This window comes from Phycomyces blakesleeanus (assembly GCF_001638985.1).
Source record: "Phycomyces blakesleeanus NRRL 1555(-) unplaced genomic scaffold PHYBLscaffold_36, whole genome shotgun sequence".
In the NCBI taxonomy this organism is placed as follows: Eukaryota; Fungi; Mucoromycota; class Mucoromycetes; order Mucorales; family Phycomycetaceae; genus Phycomyces; species Phycomyces blakesleeanus.
This window is the reverse complement of record NW_017265166.1, coordinates 65666-82134: the sequence shown is the minus strand read 5'-3', so window position 1 is coordinate 82134 and position 16469 is coordinate 65666. Positions and strand designations below refer to the sequence as shown.

The 16469-nt window shown below is 35.3% G+C and overlaps 4 protein-coding genes and 1 non-coding gene across 5 annotated transcripts; 3 read left to right on the top strand and 2 right to left on the bottom strand.

The window, feature by feature from the left end:
* Positions 1-74: 74 nt before the first annotated feature.
* On the bottom strand, positions 75-422 carry PHYBLDRAFT_175189 (hypothetical protein; the record flags this gene model as incomplete). The annotated part of the gene is made up of 2 exons (XM_018437443.1): positions 75-269; positions 291-422. The coding sequence occupies 2 exons, from the start codon at positions 420-422 to the stop codon at positions 75-77; spliced, it is 327 nt and encodes a 108-aa protein (XP_018284417.1).
* Positions 423-1114: 692 nt separating this feature from the next.
* On the top strand, positions 1115-2382 carry PHYBLDRAFT_70836 (hypothetical protein; the record flags this gene model as incomplete). Its single annotated transcript, XM_018442343.1, is given in 5 exon segments — positions 1115-1223; positions 1327-1392; positions 1419-1649; positions 1669-1749; positions 2303-2382. The coding sequence occupies 5 exon segments, from the start codon at positions 1115-1117 to the stop codon at positions 2380-2382; spliced, it is 567 nt and encodes a 188-aa protein (XP_018284416.1).
* A 7929-nt stretch (positions 2383-10311) lies between these two features.
* On the top strand, positions 10312-11496 carry PHYBLDRAFT_175186 (hypothetical protein; the record flags this gene model as incomplete). Its single annotated transcript, XM_018437442.1, has 2 exons — positions 10312-10801; positions 11174-11496. The coding sequence occupies 2 exons, from the start codon at positions 10312-10314 to the stop codon at positions 11494-11496; spliced, it is 813 nt and encodes a 270-aa protein (XP_018284415.1).
* A 395-nt stretch (positions 11497-11891) lies between these two features.
* Positions 11892-11964, bottom strand: PHYBLDRAFT_t279. The gene has a single exon. It is a non-coding gene; the product is annotated as a tRNA-Lys (tRNA).
* A 3168-nt stretch (positions 11965-15132) lies between these two features.
* On the top strand, positions 15133-15774 carry PHYBLDRAFT_175185 (hypothetical protein; the record flags this gene model as incomplete). Its single annotated transcript, XM_018437441.1, has 4 exons — positions 15133-15294; positions 15368-15426; positions 15491-15563; positions 15712-15774. The coding sequence occupies 4 exons, from the start codon at positions 15133-15135 to the stop codon at positions 15772-15774; spliced, it is 357 nt and encodes a 118-aa protein (XP_018284414.1).
* Between the last annotated feature and the right edge of the window lie 695 nt (positions 15775-16469).

The window sequence follows — 16469 nt, the reverse complement described above, 5'->3', positions numbered from 1 at the left end:
TCTCTTCTTAAGCGCTTATATAAAGTGTGTTTGTATTAAAAATAGATAAAAATAAGTAAAAAATAAATATAATATTAAGCATAAAGCTTTCTTGGTAAAGAAATGACAATGACTTTTGCAGTACCATCATCAGATACATGATCACCAATTGCAACTGATAAGAGAATGCAGTGAACTGGCAAAATATTTTTAGAATTGTACTTTACAAATGTCGGCTCACACAATACCATGCCCTGTTCAGTTTTTAATTGGTGGTAAGGGGCTTTATACTATTCAACAAAAGCAAATACATGCTGTGAGTTCAAGTAGTGGAAGAAATTAGTGGCTGTGGGTTGTGGAGAAAAATCATGGACAAAAATGTATTTGATATGACCAGCATATGTTTCCTTAGATTTTCCATCTTTTGTAGCAAATCTTGCCATTATATGCGAGCCTCTTGTCACCAAACCTTTGCTTCCAACATATTTTTGTCTGAGAAGATTTATAGATTGAATCTTCTGGATTCTGTCATTTACTAATTTGGAGTTTCTTATGACTCCTTTGGCACTACAAAGTGAGGTATCTTTGTACTCAACTCTGTAATACTTTAAGAGATACTCATATTAAGCAATTTTCATAGTGAATGACTCTTTGAGATCAAGCGGGTATTGTGGTATTTCAGGTACAAAACAATAGAAAAATAAAATATTTGATAATAGAGACATATAGAAATACTTTGAGACTATATATAAGTTTTTTCTTTATTCATAAATAAAAAAGTGCCCCTTTTTATAAGAAAACACAATCTGCTCTTGTCATTACGTCTTAGTTTCTTAAGGCTTTCTTCCTTTACTATATTTGGTTATTAGAGTGTATTTACTGCTTAACTAGTGTCGGTGTTACAATTATGACATCAAGTCATAAATCGTACTTCTTTAGCTCTTAGCTATTCTTTTCTCTTTTATACTAGAGCTTTAGGACTTCCTACTAAATTAGCTCCATATCGATCTGACACAGTTTACCCGGCAGTATGATATAATTATCTTAACAATCTTTAAGATATTATCTACAGTACTAACTGTAATAATTATTGGGCTGATTACTTAATCGTTTATATATATTTTATACTGACAAGATGATAGCTACTATGCTATCCCAATATGAATATGTTCTTATATGTGATAAATCCAACATCCGAGTGTCTGGATCACCACAGTTGTTGCTTGTGCTGATGCTAGTTGGCAGTGGGTATAATAAATCAAATCATTTGCCAGTTGTTGATTCACAATGTCTGATAATCCAACATTGACATTTTACATTGGCTTTTCTTCATTTTCTTTTATACAGTCAGAATCTTGCGACTTAAGTTTGAAATTTCTCAAACGGTTTTGAATAAGTTTCTAGGAATTACTTGTTAATAACATATTCTATCTTTTTAGTTTTTAGAGCTAATGGATATTTTGAGATATCTTGTATTTCCAATAAGATCCTGAATTTGAAGTTGAGGGTTCAAGTCAATCTCATTTCTAGTAGAACTAACATCAATGTCAGTCTGAATATTCTGAGAAAATTCTTGTCTAACAGGTTGCTGGCTGCTGATATGAAGAGCAACAAGACTATCAACAGTGTTCATGATATTAGCTGCATTATCTTAAATAGTGCCGACTGCTGTAGATACTGTCTTAATAGCACCACTATTGGCAGACAAGAGTGCAATAATGTTTTCATACTTGCTTCTTGAGAGCACTACATTGTCAGACTTAGGAGCAAGTAAAGAATGTGCAGGGCCCACCTGGCCTTTGTTGACCGCATTAATCAATGGTTTGGACAATGATGCCTTTGCAGAATCGGTTTTCTTTGTATAGGTAAACTTCTGTCTCATTCTTTATAACTGTTGATATCATATTAATTAATTGACAATATATAGATTGATGCTGCTCTATTTAAGTTAGTCAATTAAGATATTTTCATACTTTCTGTGTAATAATTTAATAGCTTTGGGAAGAAAAGATTTAAGATAGTCAGTGTGTAAGTAAAGAGATAATATGTAGTTAAGTTGATGGTGTATCAAAGTTAATAAGGAGCTGTGTTGTTAAAATTTATTAGTTGGGCTGGTTTAACTAAGCAATATTAACATAGCATATACTGGCATCATGAAAGCACATGCTTAGTCTTACATACATATGCATACATTAAAAAAAGTTGCATAATTTTTATGCCCTGATTTTCATCAAGCTCTTATATCTCTTCTTTAGTTTTACTCTCATATATAACTTTTTATCATCTTCAACAATTAATTATATTCAATTGATTTATTTATTAGTAAAATCTGATTTTTTTGTTCATTTACAATTGGAGACATGGTTTCTAATAGCTATTGCTCATTCTTACATTGAGGATTAAAATTAATTTTGTTTGCTACAATATTAAACTTTATGGCCAGTACATTCCAATTTAGGGGGTTTTTTTAAAAGAAAAATCTGCTTATCTTCTATATTCTATAAATATTTCAATTACATTTTTCATTTTCTCTCTTTCTATCCTTTCTTTACTCATAAATTCTACTCAAGTACTTTGTCTCTAAATATGAGCTTTACAATATATATTACTAATTTTCTTAGATAGTATATATAAAGCAGTTATATGGTAAACACTTTCAATACTCTGTGCAAAGTATAAAGAGCATCATTCTCATGACATGTTTTTTTATTAGACACGGCTAGCTTTTCTTACTCCTGTATAATCAATATGAAAAAGCAAAGTAAGTACTTTAACTCTGGTGATTATATATATATCTATACTCTACGTAAGCCTATACTAAGTTTATTTTACGTGTGTAGTATTATATAATGATTTAATCTTTCAATTATGATATAAAGATATCCTTACCAAGTAAGTGCTGTGTATGTTTATAGAATACTCTATAGTAACCCAATGATTTATTTTATTTTTATACGTCTTCACAATGATAGTAATAATCTGGCTATATCAAAGAGGTAAATACATAGCATTATTTCTCAAGCACCATCAGATATTAATTCTTTAAATTATATATTTTACTTTTATTTTAGATAATGAATTCTATCAAGCAAGTATTTATGCTACTGGGTTCCCATGAGAAATAATCTAGCAATATACCCTGTGGAAATATTAGAAGTAGAGTAGACACAAACAGTCTAGAATATAGAGCTTTTCTAAAGCAAAAATGTATATTTTTTATATTATTATATTGAATCTGTTATTAACATAAATAAGGCTTTTTTTTACCATAATAAAAATCAATGTGTGCAATATATTTTTCTGCAGCCTAGTTTTCAATTGAAAGATCTATTTATAAAAATCATGCCAATAAATAATTATATTTTTAAAAATAATTGAGCCAATAGATTTTGTTAAATATCAAAAAAAAAATATCTATTCTGAGTGATAGACGTCTGTTATTATGCCAGACCATTTCAAATAGTATACATTTATTGTTCCTAATATGTGATAGTCTATAAACTGTTCTTGGAACAAATTGTGCCTGTATGCATATTATAGCTAAACTTACATTTTCATTCCCAAACAGACATAGTATTCAATACTATTTGATCAAATAATTAATTTCTTTTGAGCTGGATAATATTAATAGATGTCTACAAATCATTGATATGTTACATAATATCTTAATATTATACTACTGTCAAGTCTCGACTGGGTGTATCTTTTTATTAATTTAACTTGTATAAGTTTTGATAATAGATCACCACCAACTAGGATATTGTGAATAAATAGGAACAGATAGGAATATAGAGAATTGAATGCTTTTTATTGATATAAATCTTAGAGTATTTATATAGATTTCTTCAAAGTGAAACTATCTAATCTAATTATTTTACCCAAGACATATTGGTTTTACATTTATGGAAGGCAATATAATATGTCTTGGTTAACAAAAAGGGGAACCAATTGGTATAACATTGAGGGCATATGTTAAAAGGAATAACCAATCGGATATCTGACTTAAGGATTTCTATCTACGATGTCAACTCTGACACTACTAATATCATAATACTTTAAATAAAATTTTGCAGTGTATACTGTGGTTAATGCTCAGGAAGATGTTACTGTACATAACAAGGTACTGCTGTCAAGTCTCAATCTGGTATTTCTTTTCTGGCACTTGTAACTAAGTCGCAGAATCAATACCACTGGGGATTGTCAAGTTTATGAATAGTTTTTAGATAAGAATAAAGATGCTTTTTATTAAATGTATTTCTTGACTATTTATACAAAATGATAATTGATTTCTGACTAAAAGAATAGCTACGATAATATGTCTTAGATGCTTGTTGTCCAGTAATATCTTCTACAAGTATATTCACCATCTTAAACATCTAAAACATATGTGAAAGACCAATTGGCGAAGTCAAGATCTTTTATCCTAAAAAGTCAGCCATTACTGGTTGCTTGTAAATTCCGATTTTGGTTACCAATGTCAACTCTGACATCTGACACTGTGGTTAACCATCTTCAGATTTTATGGATTCATCAAAATAATTGTCAAACATTATTTTGATGAATCCAAGAAATCGGGATAATTGACCGCAGCAGTTCTGTATGTCAAAGATACCTCATAGATAACGAACCGCAGTAATGTCTTGTAAAGATTAACCACAATAACATCTTCTGAGCATCAACCGCAGTAAAAGGACTTCTTTTGTAATTAAATAGAGTATAATAGTTTACTGCGGATAATGCGCAGTATTAGTTTAGAAAACTATATAAGACAATTCAATTCCTATCAATAAAAAGCACCTTTTATCCTCTCTTCAATTTTACATATACTCTCCGATCCCCAGTGGGTTTGACCTTTTGACTTTGCTATAGTAAAAGGAAGACTATTGTCGGACATTATTTTGATGAATCCGAGAAATCGGGATAATTGACTGCAGCAGTTCTGTATGTCAAAGATACCTCATAGATAACGAACCGCAGTAATGTCTTGTAAAGATTAACCACAGTAACATCTTCTGAGCATCAACCGCAGTAAAAGGACTTCTCTTGTAATTAAATAGAGTATAATAGTTTACTGCGGATAATGCGCAGTATTAGTTTAGAAAACTATATAAGACAATTCAATTCCTATCAATAAAAAGGACCTTTTTATCCTCTCTTCGATTTTACATATACTCTCCGATCCCCAGTGGGTTTGACCTTTTGACTTTGCTATAGTAAAAGGAAGACCATCCCAGATCAGGAACGACAATTGGTAGCTGAAGCTATTTTTCCTCTAACAAGACCTTTGATGAATCCGGTTGAAAGACACCAAGACATATTTGATAAGAAGACCCTTAGCCAATTCGAGATTGAAGAACGAGTCCAGGACTTGTTACCTAGCGAATTAGTAAACGACTACAAGAAGAATCGGCGTGTTCCTCATATCCCTGAAGAACAGCGTATTAAGAAGACCCCTGCCCGAGAACAGAAGTGGACCGAACTAGCCACAAAACTAGCCGCAACCTTAACAGGAAAGAACAAACAAGAACAAGAAGAAACAATGGCCCCCCAAACCGCCACTCTAACAGCCGAAGCAATTGCTGCTGCCGTCGCCAAAGCAATGAAAGCAATCACGGTGCAGCAGGAGGCCCGTGCTGAACGAATCAAGCAACCTGATTGCTTCCATGGAGAACGTTCTGCCACAGTAGTGGATGGTTGGCTGCGCGCAGTCGAACGTTACACCAGATACTACAATTTTTCCGCAACAAAAGCCTGTGAATTTGCAGTGAATCTGTTGCGTGACAGAGCAGACACATGGTGGAGACGCATGGAAGTAAAGGACAAACATCCAACAACCTGGGATGAGTTCAAGATGGCTCTGTCGGGAGAATTTCGTCCAGTCTACTCACTACAGACGTCCAGGGACCGCCTTGCTCGACTATACCAAACAGGAACGGTCGCAGAGTACATCGACGCGTTCCACGACATCCAGTTGGAGTTGCCTGGAATGAACGATGAAGAAGCCCTCGACAAGTTTGTCCGCGGACTTCACCCCACCATACGAGGAAATGTTCTTGCCGCCCGACCTGTCGACGTTGACGATGCCTGCAACATCGCTTTGGCATATGCCAGTGGCCTCCACTTGGGGCAACAGAACAACTACGCACCCGTCCCCCAACCGTACCAACAGACGTACCAACAGCCGTACCAACAGCAGTACAGTGGTCCCGAGCCCATGGACCTGGATGCGATTCAAGGTCGCCGTAATAACTATCGATCTCGCCCCCCTCAGAAACGTAATGTGGCTACTTGCCATTGGTGAGGCGAAGTTGGTCACTTCAAGAGGAACTGTAGGGATCGATTAGCAGCGATTAGACAGTTAGATGAGGCACGTAGCAAGAAGCAGGGTTTTCGCGAAACACAACCGTAACGGGAGGTCGGTTGTGTTCAATGGAAGAAAAATCCTCCCCACAGGCTAATAATATTAGCGAAACTAGCGAACCAGAAATTAATAAAGACGTGTCTGAACAGTATACAAATGTTACCAATGAAGAGCCTGAGACTATGTCTGAAGAAAATTGTGACCCTTGTCTCACTGCTGACCAACATTTCTTAGAAGATCTCCATGCTGCCGTGGACACAGACTTGCCCTTATACGCCGCTATACTTGACGGACAACAAATCCTGGTGTTAATTGATAGTGGTGCTAGTGCAAACTATGTATCACCCCAGATCGCCCATTTGGCCACACACATTTTGGATATACCCGGACGATCAGTCGAAACTGCAGGAGGACACAGCATTAAGATCCATCAGAAGGCAACATTAAACCTCTCTTTAAATGGATACACTGACACCATCGATGCTTTTGTATTTCCCACTAAATTCGACTTGATTCTTGGCCGCACTTGGTTGCAAATGGCTAAACCCGTCCCAGATTGGCATGTCGATAGCTGGTCTTTACATCGTGATGAACAAGAATTTATTTTGCGTCCTCATGGGCCCCGTCCTACTAAACCTCACCTAAACTATCTGATATCTGCAAAACAAATTGAGAAACTCTCTAGGAGAGAGGAGGCCGAATGCTTTTTGTTGCACATTAAGACAGAAAAAGAAATACATAATGATGAACACTGGATGAAATTAGTAAAAGAATTTGAGGACGTTTTCCAAGACGGTTTACCTGGATTACCGCCGAACCGTGACGTCCAACACGTTATAAACACTGGAGATGCCTACCCTGTCAATAAACCGCCATTCAAAATGAGCCCTCGAGAACTCGACGAATTACAGCAACAACTAAAGGAACTTCTAGACCTCGGCTTAATTCGTCCGAGTTCTTCGCCATGGGGTGCTCCAATTTTATTTGTTAAAAAGAAAAATGGTGAGATGCGCATGTGTGTTGATTACAGAGCCCTGAACAAAGTTACTATCCGCAATAACCATCCATTGCCACGCATCGATGAGTGTTTGGAACGCCTTCGTGGAGCAAACCATTTCACCAGTTTGGACCTCAAAAGCGGTTACCATCAAGTGAGAATTCAAGACTCAGATGTGCCAAAAACCGCCTTTAACACCCGATATGGCCAATACGAGTTTCTGGTTCTTCCCTTTGGTCTCACCAATGCCCCACCGACGTTTCAGCATCTTATGAACAAAGTTCTTGGAGATTGTTTGGATAAGTTTGCCTTAGTCTATTTGGATGATATCCTAATCTTTAGCACGACACCAGAAGAACACGAAGAACATGTACGACATGTGTTAAACCGACTACGTGAAGCGAAATTAATTGCCAACCTTAAAAAATGCGAATTTAACAAAAACAAACTAACTTTCCTTGGATTCAACGTATCTGCGCAAGGCATCTTACCATCGCCAGACAAAGTAAAGACTATAAAAGAATGGACACCGCCAACAAATGTACAAGAAGTTAGACAATTTATTGGCCTTGCACAGCACTACCGCCGCTTCATCCCTGGGTTTGCTGGAATTGCTGCGCCCTTAACAGACTTAACTAAAGGGACAGGACCAAAACGACGGCCTATCGTTTGGACGGAGACATGCCAGGAAAGTTTCGATTTACTAAAAGAGAAAATGAGTACTGCACCTGTATTACTTGCCCCAGACATGGATAAACCATTCCGCATTGAAACAGATGCTTCAGATTTTGGTGTTGGTGCCGTATTAATGCAAGAAGACGAAAACGGAAGTTGGAAACCATTAGCGTTCGAATTGAAAAAACTCTCCCCTGCCGAAAGATCGTATCCTGCTCAAGAGCGCGAGTTACTCGGTATTCTACATGCCTTGCGTACTTGGCGCTGCATGATCGAAGGAAAACCGTTCACTGTATTCACCGATCACTTACCACTCAAGTATTTTCGCAGTCAGGTTAAGCCCACGCCTCGCCTGATAAGGTGGATTTCTGAATTCGAGCTGTACGACCCGATAATTCAATACAAACCGGGCAAAGACAATGGTGTCCCTGATGTGCTCTCTCGTCTCGATGGCCCAGAATACGATGCAACATTAATTAAATCAATGGAACCAGAATACCTGTACACCATACCAGACTCACAAACGTCCGACTGGCCAAAATTTTATGCACGAAAAAAAGATGAATGGCCAGAAGACATAAAAGAATTACTCCATCGGCAACGCAATAAGTTTGTGGTCCACGACCAAAAGGTTTTCCGTCTCGTTAAAATAGGTGACACGGTACAAGAAATTCGTTTTGCACTGTTTGCCAAGCGTGCAGACTTAGTAAATAATTTCCACAATGGTTTCGGACATGCTGGAGAAACAACGGTGTATGATTTAATGAAGAAGCGTTGGTGGTGGCCAGCCATGAGAAGTCAAATTCAAGAATGGTTATCGAAATGTCATCAATGTCAATTGGCCTCAAACGCAGAACGCAACATACACCATGCCCCTTTGGAACCATTGGATATCCCCCCTGCTTTCTCTCGTTGGCATCTCGACTTCATTGGAGAACTTCCCACTACAATCAACGGAAATCGATGGATTTTGGTTGCCGTCGACTACGCTACGAATTGGCCAATTGCACGTGCTGTTCCTGCTGCTACGGGCGAAGCCATCGCCAATTTTTTGTACGAAGAAATAGTCATGCGTTTTGGTTGCCCAGACGAAATTCTGACAGATCGTGGTGCAAACTTTATGTCACATATTTTGAGCTTTTACATTAAGAAAATTAAGCTCCATCATAAATTAACCTCAGCATTTCACCCACGTACTAATGGAAAATGTGAAAGGTTAAATAGTGTTCTTAAACAGATGTTATGTAAATATGTACATGGTGCCATTCACCGGTGGGACGAATATCTGGAAACAGCACTTTGGGCTTGCCGAATCAGAAAGCATCGTACAACTGGGTTCAGTCCATTTTTCTTGACTTATGGCCGCGAACCTCATATTCCTGGCGATCCCCTACGTCCATTTATGGATACATCTATCCCTGACGACCCGACCCTCGTATCCGATGGCGCTATCCCTTTTCTTCGTAATCTCCAACAGGCTCGCAAAAATGCTGACGCTCGAGTAACCGCCAACAGCCAACAAGACAAGGAACGATGGGATTCGATCATGAAACCTCATCAGTTCGCAATCGGTGAACATTTGTTGTTGCGGCATGAAAACAAATTTGGACTAGAATATAACTGGATGGGCCCATATATTGTAGTAGATAAAAATTTCGATAAGAATATATACAAGCTCACAACAATGGAAGGTGTCCCTTATACTTCTTGGGTTCATGCTGACCGCCTCAAAATAGCCAAATCCGACGATTTCGACCGCACCTGGTATCACCCGACCGCTGCTCGTAACAATATGCGACGTGATCTGGCCATAGATTCCTCTTCCACCTTGCCGTTCTCGATGATAGAGTCTACCAGAGTTGACCGAGGACGATCAACAGTTTCGAGAGGGGGTGATGTCGGACATTATTTTGATGAATCCGAGAAATCGGGATAATTGACTGCAGCAGTTCTGTATGTCAAAGATACCTCATAGATAACGAACCGCAGTAATGTCTTGTAAAGATTAACCACAGTAACATCTTCTGAGCATCAACCGCAGTAAAAGGACTTCTCTTGTAATTAAATAGAGTATAATAGTTTACTGCGGATAATGCGCAGTATTAGTTTAGAAAACTATATAAGACAATTCAATTCCTATCAATAAAAAGGACCTTTTTATCCTCTCTTCGATTTTACATATACTCTCCGATCCCCAGTGGGTTTGACCTTTTGACTTTGCTATAGTAAAAGGAAGACCATCCCAGATCAGGAACGACAATTGGTAGCTGAAGCTATTTTTCCTCTAACAAGACCTTTGATGAATCCGGTTGAAAGACACCAAGACATATTTGATAAGAAGACCCTTAGCCAATTCGAGATTGAAGAACGAGTCCAGGACTTGTTACCTAGCGAATTAGTAAACGACTACAAGAAGAATCGGCGTGTTCCTCATATCCCTGAAGAACAGCGTATTAAGAAGACCCCTGCCCGAGAACAGAAGTGGACCGAACTAGCCACAAAACTAGCCGCAACCTTAACAGGAAAGAACAAACAAGAACAAGAAGAAACAATGGCCCCCCAAACCGCCACTCTAACAGCCGAAGCAATTGCTGCTGCCGTCGCCAAAGCAATGAAAGCAATCACGGTGCAGCAGGAGGCCCGTGCTGAACGAATCAAGCAACCTGATTGCTTCCATGGAGAACGTTCTGCCACAGTAGTGGATGGTTGGCTGCGCGCAGTCGAACGTTACACCAGATACTACAATTTTTCCGCAACAAAAGCCTGTGAATTTGCAGTGAATCTGTTGCGTGACAGAGCAGACACATGGTGGAGACGCATGGAAGTAAAGGACAAACATCCAACAACCTGGGATGAGTTCAAGATGGCTCTGTCGGGAGAATTTCGTCCAGTCTACTCACTACAGACGTCCAGGGACCGCCTTGCTCGACTATACCAAACAGGAACGGTCGCAGAGTACATCGACGCGTTCCACGACATCCAGTTGGAGTTGCCTGGAATGAACGATGAAGAAGCCCTCGACAAGTTTGTCCGCGGACTTCACCCCACCATACGAGCCAACAGCCAACAAGACAAGGAACGATGGGATTCGATCATGAAACCTCATCAGTTCGCAATCGGTGAACATTTGTTGTTGCGGCATGAAAACAAATTTGGACTAGAATATAACTGGATGGGCCCATATATTGTAGTAGATAAAAATTTCGATAAGAATATATACAAGCTCACAACAATGGAAGGTGTCCCTTATACTTCTTGGGTTCATGCTGACCGCCTCAAAATAGCCAAATCCGACGATTTCGACCGCACCTGGTATCACCCGACCGCTGCTCGTAACAATATGCGACGTGATCTGGCCATAGATTCCTCTTCCACCTTGCCGTTCTCGATGATAGAGTCTACCAGAGTTGACCGAGGACGATCAACAGTTTCGAGAGGGGGTGATGTCGGACATTATTTTGATGAATCCGAGAAATCGGGATAATTGACTGCAGCAGTTCTGTATGTCAAAGATACCTCATAGATAACGAACCGCAGTAATGTCTTGTAAAGATTAACCACAGTAACATCTTCTGAGCATCAACCGCAGTAAAAGGACTTCTCTTGTAATTAAATAGAGTATAATAGTTTACTGCGGATAATGCGCAGTATTAGTTTAGAAAACTATATAAGACAATTCAATTCCTATCAATAAAAAGGACCTTTTTATCCTCTCTTCGATTTTACATATACTCTCCGATCCCCAGTGGGTTTGACCTTTTGACTTTGCTATAGTAAAAGGAAGACCATCCCAGATCAGGAACGACACTATCTCAGATCAGGAACGACATAATGTCTGACAAATTTGTAGATAAAAATAAGTGTTTTTAAAACTTTTGAAGCCCAACGGGGGGGTCGAACCCCCAACCTTGAGATTAAGAGTCTCACGCTCTACCGATTGAGCTAGCCGGGCAATCATTACTGTGACAAGAAGTATTATAATAAAATAATAAACAAGCAATAAAATTTCGGTTGTCCAGTAGTGCAGTACAGTTGCAAAATTCTTTGTAATTCTAGAAAAATTATATTCTATTATTATTTTTTTGATTTTCTGACGGCGGCCAAGGCTGAATAGAATGTAATTTTTCTATTTGTAGAGCAAAACACCAATAAGTACAACAAAAAAGCATTATCCTGTTAACAATAACTTCAGGCAATCACACATTGTATATTATTTTCTCACTATATTTAACTGAGTGAATCAACTTGGAATTAATGTGGTATTTCAGGTACGAAACAATAGAAAAATAAAATATTTGAGAATAGAGACGTATAGAAATACTTTGAGACTGTATATAAGTTGTCTTTATTCATAAATAAAAAGTATCCTTTTTTATAAGAAAACACAATCTGCTCTTGTCATTACGTCTTAGTTTCTTAAGGCTTTCTTCCTTTACTATATTTGGTTATTAGAGTGTATTTACTGCTTAACTAGTGTTGGTGTTACAATTATGACATCAAGTCATAAATCGTACTTCTTTAGCTCTTAGCTATTCTTTTCTCTTTTATACTAGAGCTTTAGGACTTCCTACTAAATTAGCTCCATATCGATCTAACACAGTTTACCCGGCAGTATGATATAATTATCTTAACAATCTTTAAGATATTATCTACAGTACTAACTGTAATAATTATTGGGCTGATTACTTAATCGTTTATATATATTTTATACTGACAAGATGATAGCTACTATGCTATCCCAATATGAATATGTTCTTATATGTGATAAATCTAACATCCGAGTGTCTGGATCACCACAATTAATATTATTTTTATTATATATTCTTATAAGCATAATTATCTTCATGATTATGACTTCATAATTATTTTATTTTATTTGTACTTAATGATAGTAAAGAACAAATGATATTTAATAGATTATTAATTATATAACTTTTATTATTTTTTTTATAATTTTATTTATTTAATTATTCAACAATTCAATTGCAAAACTATAAATATTACAATACTTGTATTTAATAAACATTGATTTTTCTTCATCTTATTTTCTGACAACAAGTTCTCTTAATATTTAATGCTGTTGATATTTTACTTGTTTGATTATCTGAGTATATTGAGTCAAGTCTATCAAAATTAATTAATAGTACTGTTTTTCTCTTATTTTTCTCTTATTGATTTTATTATCTTTAATTCTATATTCTCTTTTGAGTTTGTCTTTTTCTCTCTTATGAAAAAGAGAGATTATTTTACATCTACGAACTCATTCAAACTTCAAAAACTATGATAACATCACCTATCAACATTTACTACAAATACAAACCTCACACATGTCAGCTGTGACACGGTACATTGTGGTTTTTATTGGCTGCAGTACCAGTCTCTTTTTCAATCGATTTCAATCTTTTTAATCAGTCACAAAGTCTCAAACCCCCAATTATAATTTTATATTTAATTTTAATTTTAATTTTATTTATATTAATTTTATTTCTTATTCTAAAAATTTGACTTCTCAATATTTTTATTTTTATTCTTCTCCAATTTTATAAAGACAAATTTCCCTTCCCTTTATTCTTTCCCAAAATTAGTTTTTTCCTCTTTTATTTTTCTTACTTTTCTTATGCACTAAATATAATATTTTCCTTTCAACACTACTTTACCAAAATTGTTAACTGTAGTTTTTTTATTTCTTTATAACATACTTCTTTCTGATCTTTTCCATTCTCCGTAGTTATATATTATAATTTCATTTATTTTTCTTTTATAACAAATCATGATTACAATTATTTTATCTATCTTTTTATTACAATTATCTTTTAGACATTAGTGCAACCTATTTTTGTCATAAATTTTATCCAAGAAGTAGTATAAATAACTCTTCAAAATCAATCAATAAACAATAATCGAATTTTTCTGATACAAACGTTTTTTCTAAAGATGCTGTTTACTTTTCCTAATCTCTCTTATGAATTTTTCTTCCATTTACTGTTTTTCTTTGTTAAGTCTTTATGGAAAATTGACTATTTTCTATTATTTTTCTTCCCCTCGAATTTTATAATTTTTGTTTTATTAAATTTTCTTTTTATTTTTCATTTTAAAATTACCTTAGAAATTCTCTTAGTTAATTTTCAATCTTCTAAGCTCTAAATATTTCTCTTAACTTAGTTTATTTTAAATTAACAGTATTTGTTTTCTTTTGCTAGTTCTAGATATTCCTTCCCTTCTGAAATTCCTTTTATTTTTCTCTTCTAGAAGTAGTTTCTTTTATTTAATTTATATTTTATTACAATCGTTTCCCAATTCAAATAACCCTACTTTATTACAGAATTCAATTCTTATTATTACCCATATCTTGCTTTTCTTGTACACACCATACACACAACAAAGTACCACACATGTTACTCTGTCATGTGTGTTGTGGGCAAGTCTGGCATTTGGCCATGTTATAGTGTACAGTACCAGAAGGTCAGTCTGCTTGATGGGTTTGTCTGGCGGTTTGTCATGATGTGTTGTCCCAGTTATGAGAGGCTGACGTCAATGATTTGTTGATGTGATGCTGTGACCTTGGTGGTAATAGGAGAATTTTTCCTTGCACAGAAAAAATCTTGTTTCCATTCCATGTTCCTTCTGCACATAATACTTTTTCCTTTTCCCTTGTTAACATATTCATTCATATTATACTCATTTGAAATCATGATTACACACGTTAGTAACATTTCTCTTCTACAATGTACACAATTCATCTTGCCAATATCTCCATACAACACCAGTACTTTTATTATTATATTTTTATTTTATTTTTATTCATATATTTTATTCTTGCTGTTTTGATTACTCATCATTCTATTTGTACTATCTTTACTTTTCTGAACTTCTACTATCAACTTTAAATCTCTTTATCTATAAAAGAAAAGAAATTTTTAATAAAATATTATTTTTTGATCCAATTCAATATCTTTTTCTTGTTTTCTTCTCTTTGTGGTTTATACCATCTTGCAATATAATATATTGATTCCTTGGTTTTAAAAATATTGTTTTTTGATTTTGATCTTCTTGTCAGTTATTACTTTTCTGTTTCATCATTCTCTTTTCATACATCTTTCCCTCTCTCTTACATTTAACAATGATTCTATCAGTTGTTCTCTTTTTTCTTATCTGTAAACTATTGCTACTTGCCATCTTTTACTGTATTCATCTTCTATTCTACTCTATTATAGATGAATATTACTTTTACAAACTTGCCATACCTCAACAACTTCCATCCCATGCTACTGTCATTTCTATGGTAAGTCTTTTATTTATTTCTATACATATAATAATATTATTTATACTGTATATTAATGTATATCCTCTACTAGAGACAATATTATCACTTTACAGATAATATCTTAGTCTGCAAAGAAATCTTTTGCCTTTGGTATGTAAATCAATTATTCTATCACACAATTCACAAATATTAATTCTTTTCTATTGTTTTATAGTCAAAGAAATCATAGTCTTGTGCTTTACTATAAATTTTTATTTCTTTATCCATTTGTACTGGGTACTTCCAATGTAAGTATTAATTAGTATATAAATGTTGCTGTCTAAAATACGCACACACACCCATCACTAATGTTTTATCTATTATCAAAGAGTGCTGCTCTTATCTCTAAAAACAATAACAAGCATCTCATTTTCTTTAGATATTTGTTTTTTGTAGAAAATCTTTTATCTCAAATATAACAAGCCGGCCGAGCAAGAAGTAGCTGAGAATATAGAATAGTTTTATTAGATTTAAAATTTAGAAACATTCTATTCTTTCTAATAAAAATAAAACTGTAAATCATTACCAATCTAATAAGAATGGGAAACCAAATAAATAAAGAACATATAACTGGTCCATAATTTTAAAGACATATTTTTTGTTATTGTTGATGATTGGAGGCTTTAAAGAACTGTCAGTATACACACCTACTGAAATTTTTTTAAACTCAATGTCCAAGCTAGATGTACTTACTTATTTCCTTGCGCGCCGAGTTTAAATTACTTGGGGGGTCTACTTTTTTATATCGCAAGGGGCTTTAAATTATAAGGATGTGTAGAAGCAGTGACAGCTTTTACTTTTGTTGTTTCTTTTGGAATCTTAATGTTTTTTTTTATATTTTTTTCTTTTTATCAAAACATATTATTATAGAACATAATTGTAATTTTTTATTATCTTTGTGTATTAAGATTTCTAAAGCGGGAAGAGTTTGCATTTCTAAGAGTGTCTATACCATTTATTGCTTCCCTAAGTAAACCACTAATCGCTTGTAATTCAGCTTCATCAATTCCTGGAACATCTATCAACTGCTCTAAGTCTTCTCTTTGATGATAAAGTGTTGTATTCTGGGCCATGATTCTTTGCAACCAAACAGAATTGTTTCTACCACTTACAACAACTGTGTTTGTTTCATTTTCAACTTTCTCATTAACAAC